General features: G+C 36.6%; 1 protein-coding gene across 1 annotated transcript in view; it reads left to right on the forward strand.

Moving 5' to 3' along the window:
• Positions 1-16,577, forward strand: part of UNC13C (unc-13 homolog C) — a 612,072-nt gene that overhangs the window by 226,445 nt on the left and 369,050 nt on the right. Inside the window, 3 exon segments of the mRNA XM_032342611.1 lie at positions 5,593-5,671; positions 6,724-6,729; positions 7,854-7,925. Coding sequence (XP_032198502.1) covers positions 5,593-5,671; positions 6,724-6,729; positions 7,854-7,925 — 157 coding nt within the window.

The raw sequence follows: 16,577 nt of genomic DNA on the forward strand, positions 1-16,577 counted from the left end.
GCAGGTAAATACAGTTCATAATGATCATCAGGCTAGTTGTTAAAATGTATGTAACATATATGACTGTAATAAAAAAAGTTACTGTATGTTTACCATTAAGTAACTAAATAAATCCAAAGATTTGTTTTCTAAAAGTCTGAAAGAGGAGAGCTATATTACAGGAGAGGGATTTAGAGTGATTCATTATTAATCTTTTACATTGCCTTAGTGTTCCATAATGCTAAAAATGATTAATTACATAGCCCTGCTCAATAATTGTCTTGGAAACACAGAAATAAACAGAAGTACTGTGATCTGTTTGTATTTTATTTCTTTCTTAGGCTTATGGTCTTCAATTAATTTAATAACTCCTTTGCATATAAAGAGAGTCTACTAATTTTCTGATTTCTAATGGCTATTAGATAGTCTATGAATATTGCCAATTAACCATCAGCTACACACTTATGGAAACAGCACACTTCTCAGAGTTCTTTTCCAATCAATGTATAGTCAGTGTATTGTCACTAATTTTGGATTAATTATTAATATATTAAAATAAACCTTACGTCTTCTACCTTAGATATCAGATTGTTTAACAGTTATAGATTATATATCTTTTAGGTAATTTGTGTTGTGTTTGTTCTATAACAAGATAGTTAGCTGAAGAGTCAAAGTAAAATCTTCAATTTTATTAAACTCAGCAAACTTAATTATCCAAAGAACTAAGAAATAAAAGTATGAAAAATATGAACTATGTAATATAAGACATAATGAACTAGAATATATCACAATTTATGAAATTGTATCCATTTTTCATTCTTTAAATTTTACCCTGTTTGTTTATTTATTTATTTATTTATTTAAAGTGCACTTCACTTAAAATAGGCATAGAGCCTAACATAGGACGTGAACTCACAGCCTGGAGATCAAGACCTGAGTCAGATGCTTAACTGACTTAGCCACCGAGGCATCCATTTTCTCGGTTTGATTTGATGATTGACTTTCCAAGTATTTCTGTAGATCTGATGTTTTCATCTCATTTGTAATGCCTATGGTCTAGGGAGAACTCTTTTTCCCTAGGGAGAACTCTTAAATAGTTGAAGAGGAACTGCTTGGGGAGGATTGGGACTATTTTATTCAATGATACAGTGTTTCTGATATGAAGATAATAGTGTCTTGGAATACAGTGAAAGCATTTCAAATAATGGTAACAACTCTAGAGTAACTGGGATAGACATTTTATATCTTCCTAAAAAAGGAAAAATGTATGTATGTGTGCCTGTTACATGTGTGTTCAGACATGCATATATGTTACACACATGCATACATATACATATGTGCACATATGTGTATATGTGTATGTATGTGTATACACACGTGTGTATACACATACATACACATATACACATATACACACACATAATAGGCACACATACATACATTTTTCCTTTTTTAGGAAGAATGAATGAAACATTAGGTTTCAGGTAACACTGTCTTTCAGTGCAAATCAAGCCCTGCCATAGTTGCTTTTGTTTCATTAAAAGTAAAATAGGAAGGATTAGTTATAATCCTCGGTTCATATTATTGTTCTAAATATGAAATGATCTAAGTGTATAAGCAGTAGGATATGATAAGCCCTAGAGTTTGGGTTCAAATCCAGACACTGCTATCTGTGATTTAGACTAATTATAAGAATGATTCTAAACAATTCATTCACCCATTTCCTCCTTGAATAATTATGCCTCTACTTTACTGATTTTTTTTTTTTTGAGAATAAAATGAGGACTATATGTAAAGTTTGATTCTATTTGTTAGCATTACATCTGGCTCCTGGTAAGTACCAAATAAATATTGATTGTTAGCTAGTTTGCTGCGGGTGGTTAGCAATGGCTTTTAATCAAATCACTTATACCAAAAAGGACTGAAATCAGACCTCTTCTTCCCTAGAATCAGATCTCACCCCTGGAGTTTTTTGTCTGCTGCTGCCTATCTTGATGACTCTCCCTGAGCGCTTCATCCCTGAGCCTAGCTAGTTTCTTCTAGATTTTAACTGATCTCCTTGAACTTGACTTCTTGCTTAGAAGGTCAAAGACTTATTTATCTATTGATACTTCCGGTCTTCACTCTTTTTTAATTTAATTTCTCCCAGATGTCTCTTGGTTAGGAACACTTTCAATAATATTTACAAAATGTTTTGCAGTGGTATGGACCTCTATAGTATTAACCAAGCACTTCTCCACTCTTGAGGTAAGGCCATTAGGGAAACCATTTCTAAAGCTCAGATCTGCAATGAAAGTTTTACTATTACTTGAGGAATAAACAAATGAAAGTATATGTTTATACAAATGTCTTATAGTAATAATGAAAAGGAAAAGTATAAGGAAACACAACATGATTTTGAGTATTTTTAAGGCTGTGGAGACTAAGAGAATAATTTTATTGCATAGCAATTTTACAATTACAAAATATGGGTTTGATGAAATTAATGACAGACTCAGGACAGAGATAAATATTGGATACTGGTCTTCTAACTTGGGGTCATTATTCTATAATGCTCAGGTTTGGCCTGGGTCCATGGCTTCCTCTGTTCTGATGAAGCAAGCTAAGGAGTAAGTATAAGACCCAAGAAAATACATGTGTGTAATGGATTCCTGAATTAGTGAGTGTGTAAGTTTGCTCAAAATTCTAGGTGCTCTTAGAAATTTGAATTAAGTTTGTGAGAGGGAAAACAAATCATTAAAGAAAGTGACCCATCTATATATTACATTTTGTAGTTTATAAATCACTTTGTTAACCATTACCACAATTGAATATTGGTTTTTTTTACATAGTTATTAAAGCCACATTATTTAGCAGTCAAAGCATTTCAGAAAATTCAAAGGCAGCTAGTTAGTATGATTGCCATGTAGTGGCAGAAAGACGTTTATTAATTACACTTTATGCCATTATTAATTTTCTTCACAAGAAACCACTTGGAATCAGAGCCTTATATTGGAGCAAATGAAACTCAAAAGGTCCTTTTAGAAACCCACTAGCATAACAAATAGCATGGAGGACATGGGGACTTAGAGTGGAGAAGGGAGTTGGGGGAAATTGGAAGGGGAGGTGAACCATGAGAGACTATGGACTCTGAAAAACAATCTGAGGGTTTTGAAGGGACGGGGGGTGGGAGGTTGGGGTACCAGGTGGTGGGTATTATAGAGGGCACGGATTGCATGGAGCACGGGGTGTGGTGCAAAAATAATGAATACTGTTATGCTGGAAATAAAAAAAAAAAAAAACCCACTAGCATAGCCCTTTTCCCATGAATGTGAATTTTGGGATGCAGCAGAATCAAGCATGAACTGGCAGGGAGAGGGAAAAACTATGGAAAGAGAATAGGAGGAAAGCAAGAAGTTACACTGTTGGAGTAGCTGGCTCACATTCTTAAAATGGGTGTTGAGAAAAAGAGTTTCCCTTTTCCCCTACTTGATGGTGGTATTTCTTATAGTTCCCAAGGGCATACTGCTAATGATTGTTTTTTGTGATCTCAGTCTTGATATTTGACTGTCATGACTACCACTGCCACTGGCCCAGAGAGTGTCAGTTGGCTTTATTCGGGGTAATGATGGAAGCTGCGTGAACTTTTGTAGAGTCCGTGGTAGACAGGATCTCAAGTGCCGTCTGTACCACACATATTTGCACCCGTGCTATCTCCCCTCCCGGTTTCTTCTGTTGCTCTTCTCTCATCTGTCTTGATCTCTGCCCCACTGTTTTGTTTTGTTTTGTTTTAAAGATTTTATTTATTTGTTTGACACAGAGAGAGAGAGAGAAAGAGATATCACAAGGAGGCAGAGAGGCAGGCAGAGCGGGGGAAGCAGGCTTCCTGCTGAGCAGACAGCCTGATGTGGGGCTTGATCCTAGGACCCTGGGACCACGACCTGCCAAAGGCAGAGGCTTAACCTGCTGAGCCACCCAGGCACCCCTCTCTGCCCCACTGTTACCCTTTTCCTGTGTTCTATGAGCCAACCTAAAGATAACTTCTTGTTAAAATTCATGAACTGAAGTATAATTTGTTCACCATTGACATCCTTCTTACACATGTGCGGTGGTTTTCCTTGTTCACATGTATTACTGGATTTGATCTTCCCTTTGAGTCATGCATGTTATAACTTTACTATTTATTATCATTCTATCTATCCTTATTAATACTTCTATTATTTCACATGAGTTGTATTATAATTTAGTGAATTATCCAATATCATCAAGCTAGTGACCGATGCAACTAGAAGTATTAGAGTTAAGACCATGGCTGCTAAGAAAAATCCAATAAGGCAAAACTTCTCCTGAATTAAGCTAAGCAGCAGGAGCAAAGGGACCATCTCTGTGTCACAGAAAAACTGGACTGTGAGATGCTGTTGTGGCCTGTTACAGTAGCAGAGCTGTCTACCTAATACCCCAGACTTTCAATTGTGTGTTCCTAGTGAAAACAGTTGACCCTAAGCCAGAGTTAAGCAGGAGTTTTGTAGGTCAGATAAGCATAGGAGAAGCTGTTCATCAGTGACTTGAGCATCTTTCTGGTGATAGGAAATGACTAGCTCAGATCCCACAAAAAACAAATTCAATGTATTGAACTCATTTTAATAAACAAAGATAAATATATTTTAAGATTATTTTAAATTGCAGAAACAGCGATGCTTAGTAGAAAAACATTGGCTATTACTGAATTTATAACGTAGTGAGACTCCTCCCTTTTTTTTTTTTTCCACCGAGTATCAGTCCACAAAGGTAATTCTGGTTATCGATTTAATGAATATCATTCTAGATACTTTCTGTACATATGTAAATGCACATGGTATTCTATTAAATTTACTAATAGGCAAACTTGGTTTGTTTTTTTTTTTTCATTTAACATACTGTGAATATTTTTCATTTATACACATATATATTTAACTCAGTTACTTTGATTATTATGTTCCTTCCATTAGATAATATAATTCATTCAAGAAATATTTAGGTTACCCAACTTTTATTGCTATTACAAAAATAAATGTCACAGCGGATATCCTTGTACAATAAATCAATCTCTTATTGGCATTTTTCCGTGGGATAAATTCAAGTGAAAATTCTGGTATAAGGGTTACCACATATATTTTACATGCAGCTATGGTTCTTTGAGATACCACTTTGGGGTTTAATCTGTGAAGATGTAAAACATCAAAAAAGAATGATACTTTTACAAATACAGGTAACTATTTTACTATTGAGGACCAAACTTACACCTTACACTGACCATGGTTTCGTTCTGTCTCTTCTTGGAGATACAAAGTTTCATATAAGAAACCATTTTTTAAAATGTTCTCTGTGATATTGACAGAAAAACTGTATATCAAACCAAACCAGGGATATTTTAAAGTTTTAATGTACAGAACTATCCAAGAATACTAGTGAGCACTTTGGTAGCTAAAGTCTTTCTCCTTGAGCTGGATCGTTCTTATTTTGTGAACCAGTTGAAAAGCATGGTATACATTTCATCTTTTTCACAGCCTTTTTACCATGAATGGGGGATTTTTTTTTTTTTTCCCTTAAAGGAAGTCTGTTTCCCATTGGAATCTTTCCTGTTTTTCCTTTCAGGGCTGGCCGAGGACTTTATGGCATTGACAGTATGCCAGATCTCCGCAGGAAAAAAACTTTGCCTATTGTGCGAGATGTGGTAAGTCACTCCTGTTTCATTCTCTGATTGCATGTGTCCCCATTTTCTTCATTAGCTCTCATTTTGGCCTTCTCATTAAGTGCCTTGCCTGTATTTCATAGAATAAGATATATAAGATGCTGGATTCTACCAAGTATTGCATTTATCATTTCTTTAAAATCTTTTAGATGAATGAGATAACTCCAACCTTCTGACAGCTTTTTTTTTTTTTTAAACTTTCCTTCCCACCCACCCACACCCCCAGTGTGGGACTTGAACTTATGATCCCAAAATCAAGAGTTGCATGCTCTACCTACAGAGCCAGACAGATGCGCCTTGACAGGTTTTTATATTGGTTGAAATTACAAACTGAGTTAAAATGACACTGTAATTGAGCAGAAAGTCACACAGCATGCCAAGTGAGCTGCTGCAGCTGGGCTTTGATATGTACAATGTTGCAGCAGATAACATTAACCAATTCTTTATTTTCTTAAAATCTAGTCACATTAATAAGTGATTCCACTGTCTAAGGAAATCTATGGCTCCCAAGTTATTTAAAACTTTATAAAGCCAGAACATAACTTTCAATAACTCAAACTCTCCTATAACAAAATACACAGGGACCACATGAAGATGCAAAGAATATAATGGTGTGCATTAGATTCTAAAAACAAATCACCTACCAGCATGTTTTTTATTATCTCAGTTGTCTTCACATTTTTTTCTGGAAGCATATTCTTAGTAATTTATGACATAAAAATTTGTTTTATCCAAGAGAAATAGAAATTTCCCTTTTGCAACATTGTATACAATTTCTTATATCAGCAATTTTTAATTTTGCTATGAAAACCATCATGTGAAAACCATCACTTTGGCTTTAAATTAGGAAAGGTAAAATCTTGATTGGAAAGATACTGAAAAGCATGACGTGTCTGTATAGCTCATATTTCTGTCACTATAGTGCAAACATTATTTTAAAGTGTTAAGTTTATTTTAACATCATTATACTCTTCTCATATTTCTTATTTCTAATTTTTTTATGCTTTGTTTCCTCTGACACTTGGAATATTCAGGCTATGGTAAGTGATTTTCAATTTAATATTTTTCGTACTTAATATACACTGCACTTATTCTTGGGATAAAAGAGGACAAGATGGGGAAATAAAAAAGAGACATAGGAATAAGAAATTTAGTTTCTCCAAGTATTTAACCTCCAGTTCAATTCTGAAAGATACACCAAATTATATATACAACAGGTATCAAAACAGACTAAAATAGAATACAGACATAATTTTAAGGATAATAGTTGTCAGAGTTGGAAGATCGTCTTGGGTAAGTCATTGGAGAGGAAATTCCTATATAGGTTTACACAGTCAGGGTGGAGATGAGTAGACAGTGACTTCCTCACTCAGCACTGAACTGAAGTTTTATCTAAGTTTATGGCTTTGTCCTCCATGGAGATAGATTTAAGACTGGGTACAGAATACCATTATGACTTCTATTTGCTCCAGTGGAATAACATACTGAACATTCCCATGTAAAACTTCTGACTCTAAAGTTCTTGACAGCACTGCTGAGTGCATTATATCACACCCATTTCAGGTAAGAGCAATGTAATGGTTCTATTTTATGGTGGGGGAACTAAAGGAACTTTTAATTAAAATCACTGTATTTAGCAGCATTGCATTAAGAAAACCAATCTGGGTATAATGCTTTTCAGTTGATAAAGTGAACACTTAGAAAAAATATCCTGGTTAGAGATGAAAGAATGTTCTGGGGGATTGTGAACAATTCAAGAATCATCTAACCTCAGTGTTGTGCTTCATGGCCATGACACAGAGCCTGTGGCTCTGTACCAGTGACCATGTTTTATGAAGGAATGTGATCATGATCACCTTGGGAAAACCAAAGTTACAGAAGCCTCCTGTTAGCCTGGAAACTTGGAGCTGCCTTTCTGGGCCTCACTTTTGTCATCTGCAAAGTGTAGAGGTTGGGTTCAACAATAGAAAGGGACCTTTTCAGCTTTGATGTTCCACGATTCCATATTCTGGATGAACTTGCCGACTCTTCAAAATGGCAGGTCCCTATTGGCTAAAACATGAGCAATGATCATCTGTATTCTTAACTTTTTCACATGCTGCTGAGCTGTGTGTTCATGGCAGCCACATCGTGTGCCAATAATTCCTAATTCTGTTTATTTTAGACTTTGGCTGCCCGGAAATCTGGACTCTCCCTGGCTATGGTGATTAGGACATCACTAAACAATGAGGAACTGGTAGGTGCAGAGTCAATTACTATGTATTGATCATAGTCCAGTGGAGAGTGATTCTGATCAAGCCACTCAGTCGTGATGTTGATCCCCAAATTCCAGAAATAACTGGGAACATGGGGAAAGTCTGACCCTAAACAAATTTCCTCAGGACCTCAGCTTCACTATTGTACAGATGATCCTCTGCTGATCCAATATCCATGTGCCTATCCATCTTTACAAATGCTAGTCCATCCTCACACATTTTATCTGTAATTCTCCCCCTGAGAAAAGTCCTACTATGTGTTCATTAAGGTTCAAGTTTTGCCTCCTTTCCGGGGCTGACCCCAGATGTCTTCCTCCTCTTCTGACTGAATTTTAAGTTTCCTCCTCTGTGCTCTTCTAGCCTTTTATCATGACCTCCATCGTGTAGTATGACATGAATGAAGGTTGCTTGGGGCGAGTCCCATCTGTACAGTTAAAACTAGCATTGTTCTACTTGGCAAATTTTCTAATTTCTCTGAATCTGATTTCTCTCATCTGTCTAGTGAGGTCATAAGACAAATTATGAAGGGAGGGGAAATGTGTTTAACATCGGCATAGCTTAGAGTATAGTAGAAAAGAATAAATGCAAGGTGCTGGTTTTATTATTTTTGTAAGCAGTCAATTTTGTTATTTTGCATAAACCTTTCCTTTAGAGGCTGATATTCTTAAGTGTAACACCATATCTTGTTTGTTTTTCTTCGTAAATACTTTGATCCCTCTGCTTAGTCTGATGTGAGGTAGATACTTTGAAAGAACCAACACGATTAGAAAATACAAGTAGGCTGCAGATATCTAGGTCAGAGATTCTTAAATTTGGTTCATTACAATCACCTGTGAGAGCTCTAAACCATGCAGATGCCTGGGTCTCACTCCTAGTGATTATGATTTAATTGGCTTCAGATGTAGTCTGGGTACAAGGGTTTTAAAAAAAAAAAAAGTTATCAGGCAATTCTAATATGCAGTGGATATTGTGCCCTGGTAACTCCTTCCTTCCCAGCCACTCTACTGGGCTACAAATAGAGACAAGTTATGTGTCCTCCCTTAGGAGAACTCATATATACTCTACCTCTCCCAATTTTAGTGGCTTTATCTTTCCTGTAGAATAAAAATTTGCCAGTAATAATACTTGCTTTAAATTTCCATACACTTGGCATTTAACACCATTATTTATATGTATGTTTCATATTTTCTTCTTCGTGTCATTGTCTTCTTCCACCCAAAACCAAACCTTTCCTAGGTCTCTGTTAGCAAACTCCCCCAACTCCTCATGCACATCCATGCTACAGTATATGCCCATATGAATGTCTAGGTGCTACAACAAGTTAAAACTTTTCCTGTTGTACCCAAGGATTAAAAAATGTGGCTTCTTTCCCAAGGGTCTTATCCTTATCTAGTAGCTTTACGATGCTATGTACTATTTGAGTAAAGTTTGGATACAAGAGAAATTAAACATCCTCTGGCGTGTGAGAAACCCCCATAATGCTTGCCTATTCTTGAAGTATTTCGTCTTTTCTTTTGAGGGAGTAATCAAGGTTGAGGGTTTTTATGATTAAACTCCTATACTACTCCTTTTGAAAAAAAAAATTAAAATACGGTGTTTTGTCTGAGCCACAAATACTCATTCCTCTGAAAAGTTAATAGGAACAAGATGGAAAGAAGAATGCTACTCCATTTTCTGAGGCCCTGAACAGGGAGCATACTCTTTCTTTATGGTTAAATTAGTTATCGATCTACTTTTCATCCACTTAAAAATACATAGTATTTCTTTAGTTTCAGAAGACCTATGTAAGACTTTTCTGTGTGGGTGTTGGGTGGATAAATGGAGTCCTTCAATTCCCTCTAAAACTCATAAAGCCCATTTCTCTGGGGCCCATGTTCAAATAGTAAATGAAAGATGACTTCTGCACAACGGGCATATTAAATGTCACTGTTGACAAGCTGTCACATTAAGTCATTACATGGACAACTACGCAAATGCTGAAGCAAATAATGTCCACTTTTCCATGCTGGAAGTCTTCCCAGGCACCCTCAATGTGAAAGCATGAAATGTGTGTCTTTATATGAAGGAAAATGGCTTGGTAATGTGGAAAATAACAAATGGGAGCAGATCTATTTTAATTAAAGAGATTTATGGTAAAATGTCCAGTCAGCTCTTGCACAGCAGGGCAGGGCTCTAAAGTCTGATGTAAGGTGACCGTGGGCTAGCAGACACCGCCTCCAGTGATGCTCTGTGAACAGTGGGGGAAGCATGCCAGGTAGCCCAGACATCACCAGTTCCACCTCACCCACCGGGAGCTACTGGGACTGATTGGAAATCTCAGTCTAAAGAGCCCCTAAGGACCATAGTTTCTGAACATTTCTATCTGGCCTAATAGCTCAGGAAGGGGTAATGATCTAGTCCCCATATAATAGTAGTCTTCCTGACACTGTACTACCCAGCTTTGGGCTTGTTGTCACAGAGTGATAGTTTCCTACGTGTAGCCCCCAACAGAGGGGGTAATCCAAGTAGAACTGTTTAGTAAGTCAGATATAAACTAAGTGTGTACTGTGTCAGGCATTGTTTCAGATTCTGGAAATGAGACCTTGAACAACCCTGCTATAAATCCCTGCCATCATGAAGCTTGTAATACGGTCATAGGGGAGCTGAGCTAATATGTTTTGCATGCCGTATTGTTACAGGTCATAATGGAAGCTTCTAATGTGGGAGTATTTAAACTGACAGTGTCAGATGAAGGTTATGGGAAACTCCAGTAGAGTGAGGAATGCAAATCACCAAGACTGAAAGGGATTCTAGAACCCCATTTATTCTATATAGTTAATTATAGTTAATAATCCTAGAAAGGTGATCTGGAAATAGGAAGCAGGTCAGCACACCTGTCTTGTGCCTGGGGTTCGGTCAGGAAGCTGCAGGCTCTAGTCTGGACGTCTCATCAGGAGCGAGAACTATGTCAAACCACATAACTGAGAGTTAAAGTGATAAGGGCCTGAATCTGAATTTTGGCTCTACCTCTTACTACCTTTGAGAAGTCATTTCCTTTCAATACTTTTTGCATCCCCGAGACTTGTCCATCTCATCTGTAAAATGAAAGTAACAATGCTTATCTCACAGTCTGTGAGAATCAAAAAGGAATGTGTCTCCCCAAACAGAGCAGGTAGTAGTCGAGAGAAGTTGGGGGAGGGAGTCGCAATGGGGTATCCAGAGCGGGGACTGAGTCCAGGGCCTCCCTGCCCCCTTCGCTGCTGAGGGTCAGCTTCCAGTGTGTACTGGTGGGGGATCCTTCTATCCACACATTTAAATACTGTTGTCTTGCTTGCGAGTATTGTTCTTGGTCCTGTTTCTGTCCTCCTTCAAGAGCACAGTCTGTCTCTTGAGATAGATGTAGGTCCATCTTCACTGTTGACTAGTTGTGGGAACTTGGGCAAGTTACTGAAACTCTTGGCCTTGTAATTATGTAAGATTTTGCACCCCTGGCCTATGGTTTCCTGTGTCTTTGAGCAATTTTGGCATCAGTTAACTAGTTAAAATAAGTTGGGAAACTTTCCTTTTTATCACTTCACTGGAACAATTTGTGTAAAATAAATTGTTGCTATGCCTTGAAAGATGAGTAAACTTACTTCTAAAACCATCTTGTAATTTTTTTGAGGGTGGTTATTTGACTACTCTCAAATAATTCAATGATCCCATCCATGTTCTTTAAACATTTGTTTTTGAGTCAATTTTGATCATTTGTATTTTTTCCAGAACATTGTTTTTTTTTCCCTAAAATTTCAAATTCCAACAAATTGTTCATGATTTAAGAGTTTGTGTTGTTTTCATCTTGTCTGTTGGTCTTTCTTTCTTTCTCTCTTCTGGTCAGTACTCCAAGAGATGTCTCTGGTGTTTGTTGACTCCATATTGTTTTCTATTTTATTTTTTTTCTTATTTAGATTCATCTTCTGTCCTCTTTGTATTTACCCTGAAGCTACTTTTCTAATATACTGAGTTGAATATATACTTCACTAATGTTTATTATTGCATATACACAAAAGAATATTTTACAACATAAGAAACAATGCATATACCTGTGTATCTATAACAGCTTTTCCTCTTTGAAAGAGGAAAATAATGATTTAATAAATGATGCAATTATTATTTTGACTCCTCAATTTAGAGTGTTTATTCTCCCAAAGACAAACCATATGACCTTTATTGTCGTTCCTACCTTGTGTTCAAAGCACATAGACTGTATATTCAGTGATTAGCATTTAATTGACCATTTTATGGCTTCCATAATCAGTTTTGTAGATATACTATAGGAGCATTTTTTGTTGGGTACATAAGTTTTGGGACTTCTATATTCCCAATAAATTATTTCTTTCAACTTTGCTAATAATCTCATTAATTTCTTAAATGGCTATGTTTTTAAACTTTCTTTTTTAAGATTTTATTTATTTATTTGACAGAGAGCACAAGTAGGCAGAGAGGCAGGCAGAGAGAGAGGAAGGGAAGCAGGCTCCCTGCTGAGCAGAGAGACTGATGCGGGACTCAATCCCAGGACCCTGGGATCATGACCTGAGTTGAAGGCAGAGCCTTTAACCCACTGAGCCACCCAGGTGCCCTTAAATGGTTTTTCTTTAAAATATTGTCTCTATGTTATTAATACTGCTCTACCAAATTAATAAGGTCAATGTTTCCTTGATAGAACTTTCTATGGCCCCTTCTTTAATTCTTAATGTGTTTTATGCGTATCTTACATAGCTTTTTTTTTTTTCTTCTTCTTCTCCCCAGAGAGGGAGACGAGGTGCAAAGGGGAGAGGGAGAGAAAAATCCCAAGCAGACTCCATGCCCAGTACAGAGCCCAACCTGGACCTAGATCTCACAGCCCTGAGATCTTGACCTGAGCCAAAATCAAGAGTCAGCCACTTCACAAACCAAACCACCCTGACACCCTGTGTATCTCACATAGTTTAACTTTATTTATTTTTTAATATTTTACTTATTTATTTGAGAGAGATGTGAGAGCAACCAAGCACGAGCAGGGGGAGGTACAGAGGCAGAGGGAGAAACAGGAGCAGGACCTGGGGATAATGACCTGAGCCCAAGGCAGACGCTCAACCCACTGAACCACCCAGGCATCCCTCTCATATAGCTTAATTTCAAATTCAGTCTGAGAATTTGCCTTTTTACATGTGAATTCAATCAATTTATACTTCCCAAAATGCATTTGAGCTTAGTTCTCTTACTTTTTAAGAGTCCTTCTTCCTTTCTTTTACAAGGTTCATTCATGCAGATTGAGTTTTATGTTCCCTCTTCTTCAACAAATGGATTAAACTGATCCATACTGTTGATTTTAATGTGGATGTTCCCTAAATGTTTACTGAAAATACACCTTCTTTTACCGAAGTATAATTAACATCGTTATTAGTTTCAGGTGTCTAGCATGGATTTGATAATTCTATGCATTATTCAGTACTTACCATGCTAAGTGCAGTCTCCATCTGTTCCCAAACATGTTATTGCAATTTATTGAATATATTCCCTATGCTATATTTTTTTAAATCTCTGATATATTTATTGTAAACTGGAAGTTTGTATTTCTTAATACCCTTAATCTGTTTCACCCATCCCTCCACTCACTTCTACTCTGGCAATCACCATTTTATTCTCTTTAAGGGTCTTGTTTGTTTGAATGTTCATTTGTTTTTCATTATTGTTTTTTTTTTAAGTTTCTGTTTAAATTCCAGTTAACATACAGCATGACTTTGGTTTCAGGTGTACAATACAGTGATTTAACACGTCCATGCAACACCCACTGCTCATTGCTGCGGCTGCCCTCCTTAATCCCTGTCACCTGTTTCCTCCTTCCCCTGCACCCCCCCACCCCTGCCCTCTGGTAACTATCAGTTTGTTCTCTATAGTCAATAATCTGTCTCTTGGTTTGTCTCTCTTTTTTTGTTCCTCTGCTTGCTTATTCCACATATGAGTGAAATTGTATGCTATTTGTCTTTCTTCAACTTATTTCACTTAGCATAATGATGTTTAAGTCCTTTCTTTTGTCACAGTTGGCTAGATCTCATTCTTTTTTATGGAAAAATAATATTCCAGTGTGTGTGTGTGTGTGTGTGTGTGTGTACCACTCCTTTGTCCATTCATCTATGGACGGACACATGGGTTGCTTTCATATCTTGACTATTTAAATAATGCTACAATAAGTATAAGGATGCATATATCTTTTCCCAATTAGCGTTCTCACTTTCTTTGTGTAAGCACTCAATAGTGGAATGACTGGATTGCATGGTACTCCTTTTTTTAATTTTTTTGAGGAAATTCCATACTGTGTGCACAGTAGCTGCACCAACTTACATTTCTACTAATAGCGAATGATGGTTCCCTTTCCCCAGATCCTTACCAGCACTTGTTATTTCTTGTTTTTGATACTAGCCATTTTGACTGGTGGAAGTGATATCTCATTGCAGTTTAGATTAGTATTCCCTGATGGCTTGCGATGTTGGACATCTTTTCATGTGTCTCTTGGCCATCTATCTGTATGTCTTTGGGAAAAAAATGTCTATTTAGATTCTTGGCTTATTTTTAAAATTTTGTTTTATTATTTTTTAAAGATTTTATTTATTTATTTGACAGAGATCACAAATAGGGAAAGAGGCAGGCAGAGAGAGAGGTGGAAACAGGTTCCCTGCTGAGCAGAGAGCCCAATACAGGACTCGATTCCAGACCCCAGGATCATGACCTGAGCCGAAGGCAGAGGCTTTAACCTACTGAGCCACCCAGGTGTCCCTAGTGTTGACATTTTAACAATATTCTTCTAACAGAGCATGATATACCTTTCCATACCTTGCATCACCTTCAATTTCTTTCAACGACATCTTAACAGTTTTCAGAATATAGGCTTTTCACCCTCTTGGTTAAATTTATTCTTAGGTATTTTATTATTTCTGGTACAGTTGTTTTCTTAGTTGTTTTCTTGGTGTTGTTTTCTTAGTTTCTCTTTTTGCTACTTCATTATTAGTGTATAGAAACACAGCAAAGTTCTGTTTATTAATTTTGTATCCTGTAACTTTTGCCAAATGGTCAGTGCTAATAGTTTTGTGTTGGAGATGTTAGGGTTTTCTATATGCAGTATCATGGTATCTATAAACAGTGACAGTCTTATTTCTTCCTTACCAATCTGGATGCTTTTTATTTCTTTCTTTTCTTTTGTCTGATTGCTGCAGCTAAACCTTCCCGTACTATGTTGAATAAATGTGGCAAGAGTGGACCTCCTTGTTTTGTTCCTGATCTTAGAGGAAATGCTTTCTGTTTTCCACCATTGAGTATGATGTTAGCTGTGGGTTTTTCATATATGGCCTTTATTATATTGAGGTATGTTAAACCCACTTTGTTGAGAGTTTTTATCGTGAATGGATTTTATATTTTGTCAAATGCTTTTTATGCATCTATTAAAATGATTACATGTATTTTTATTATTCCTCTTCTTAATGGGATGTATCACATTGATTTGTGAATATTAAACAACCCTTGCATCCCTGGAGTAAATCATACTTGACCACTTGACCATGGGGCATGATTTTTAAAGACTGTATGTTGAATTCAGTTCGCTAAGATTTTGTTGAGGCCTTTATGTTCATGGGAGATACTGGCCTGCAATGCCCTTTTTTTTTTTAAAAACTTTAGAGTTAATAATTCTGTCCTGAAAGAGAAAAACATGATCTAAAAATGCTTAACCTCTCATTACTACCTTCAGTGCCCACATCAAGTAAAAGGCAAATCTAAATGTCATGTCTGAAAATGGTTTCAAAACGTCAAGTTTGTAGCCCATGGAGTCTAACTGGATCCCAAACACAACCTTTGGGTTTCCACAGAATCAGCTTTCACAATTCGGGCAGTAAGTTCCTTTTGATCCCACAGGCACCTGGAGAATCTGTTCCTTTTGGGCTCTTTTACATATTAAAAATTTTTTCAATACTTCTGTAGTAGACTATATCAACTTAGTCTGCTGTGTTGCCAGATCAGATTTCCAACATGTATAATAAATATATTAGTGCTGCAAAAGTACTCTTGGTGGGATCAGTGAGATAAGAAATGGAAAGCAATTCAACCATTTTTGGTTGAAAATGGTTGTATATTGTTGGCTCCTTTATCATAAATCAATATGTGTGATTTTGTTTCTGGACACTGTTTTGTTCTGATGCTCTAGTGTCTGTTTTTATGCCATACAATACTGTTGAGATTCTTATATCTTTGTAATATCGTTTGAAATCAGGGAATGTGATGCCTGCAGTTTTCGTCCTCAAGATTGCTTTGTCTATTTGGAATTTTGTGGTTCCACGTGAATTTTAAGGTTGCTCCTTCTATTTCTGTGAAAATTGACATTGGAATTTTCATAAAGAATGAACTGAATCTAGATACCGCTTGGAGAGTATCCACATTTTTGACACATAATTATGTAAGAAATATTATTGTTTCTATTATTAACTACATCTACTACAACTTTCCATGTCTCCATGACTGGCTTTGCTTTGTTACACAGGATGACAGTGAAGAGGACAGTGAGGGAAGAAGACTTCCCTCTCTTACTTTTACAGAATCCTAACCCTTCTTTCTAATCTTTCTCAGATTTGTTTTTGTTTGTTTGT

This window comes from Mustela erminea, chromosome 5 (genome assembly GCF_009829155.1).
Source record: "Mustela erminea isolate mMusErm1 chromosome 5, mMusErm1.Pri, whole genome shotgun sequence".
NCBI lineage: Eukaryota > Metazoa > Chordata > Mammalia > Carnivora > Mustelidae > Mustela > Mustela erminea.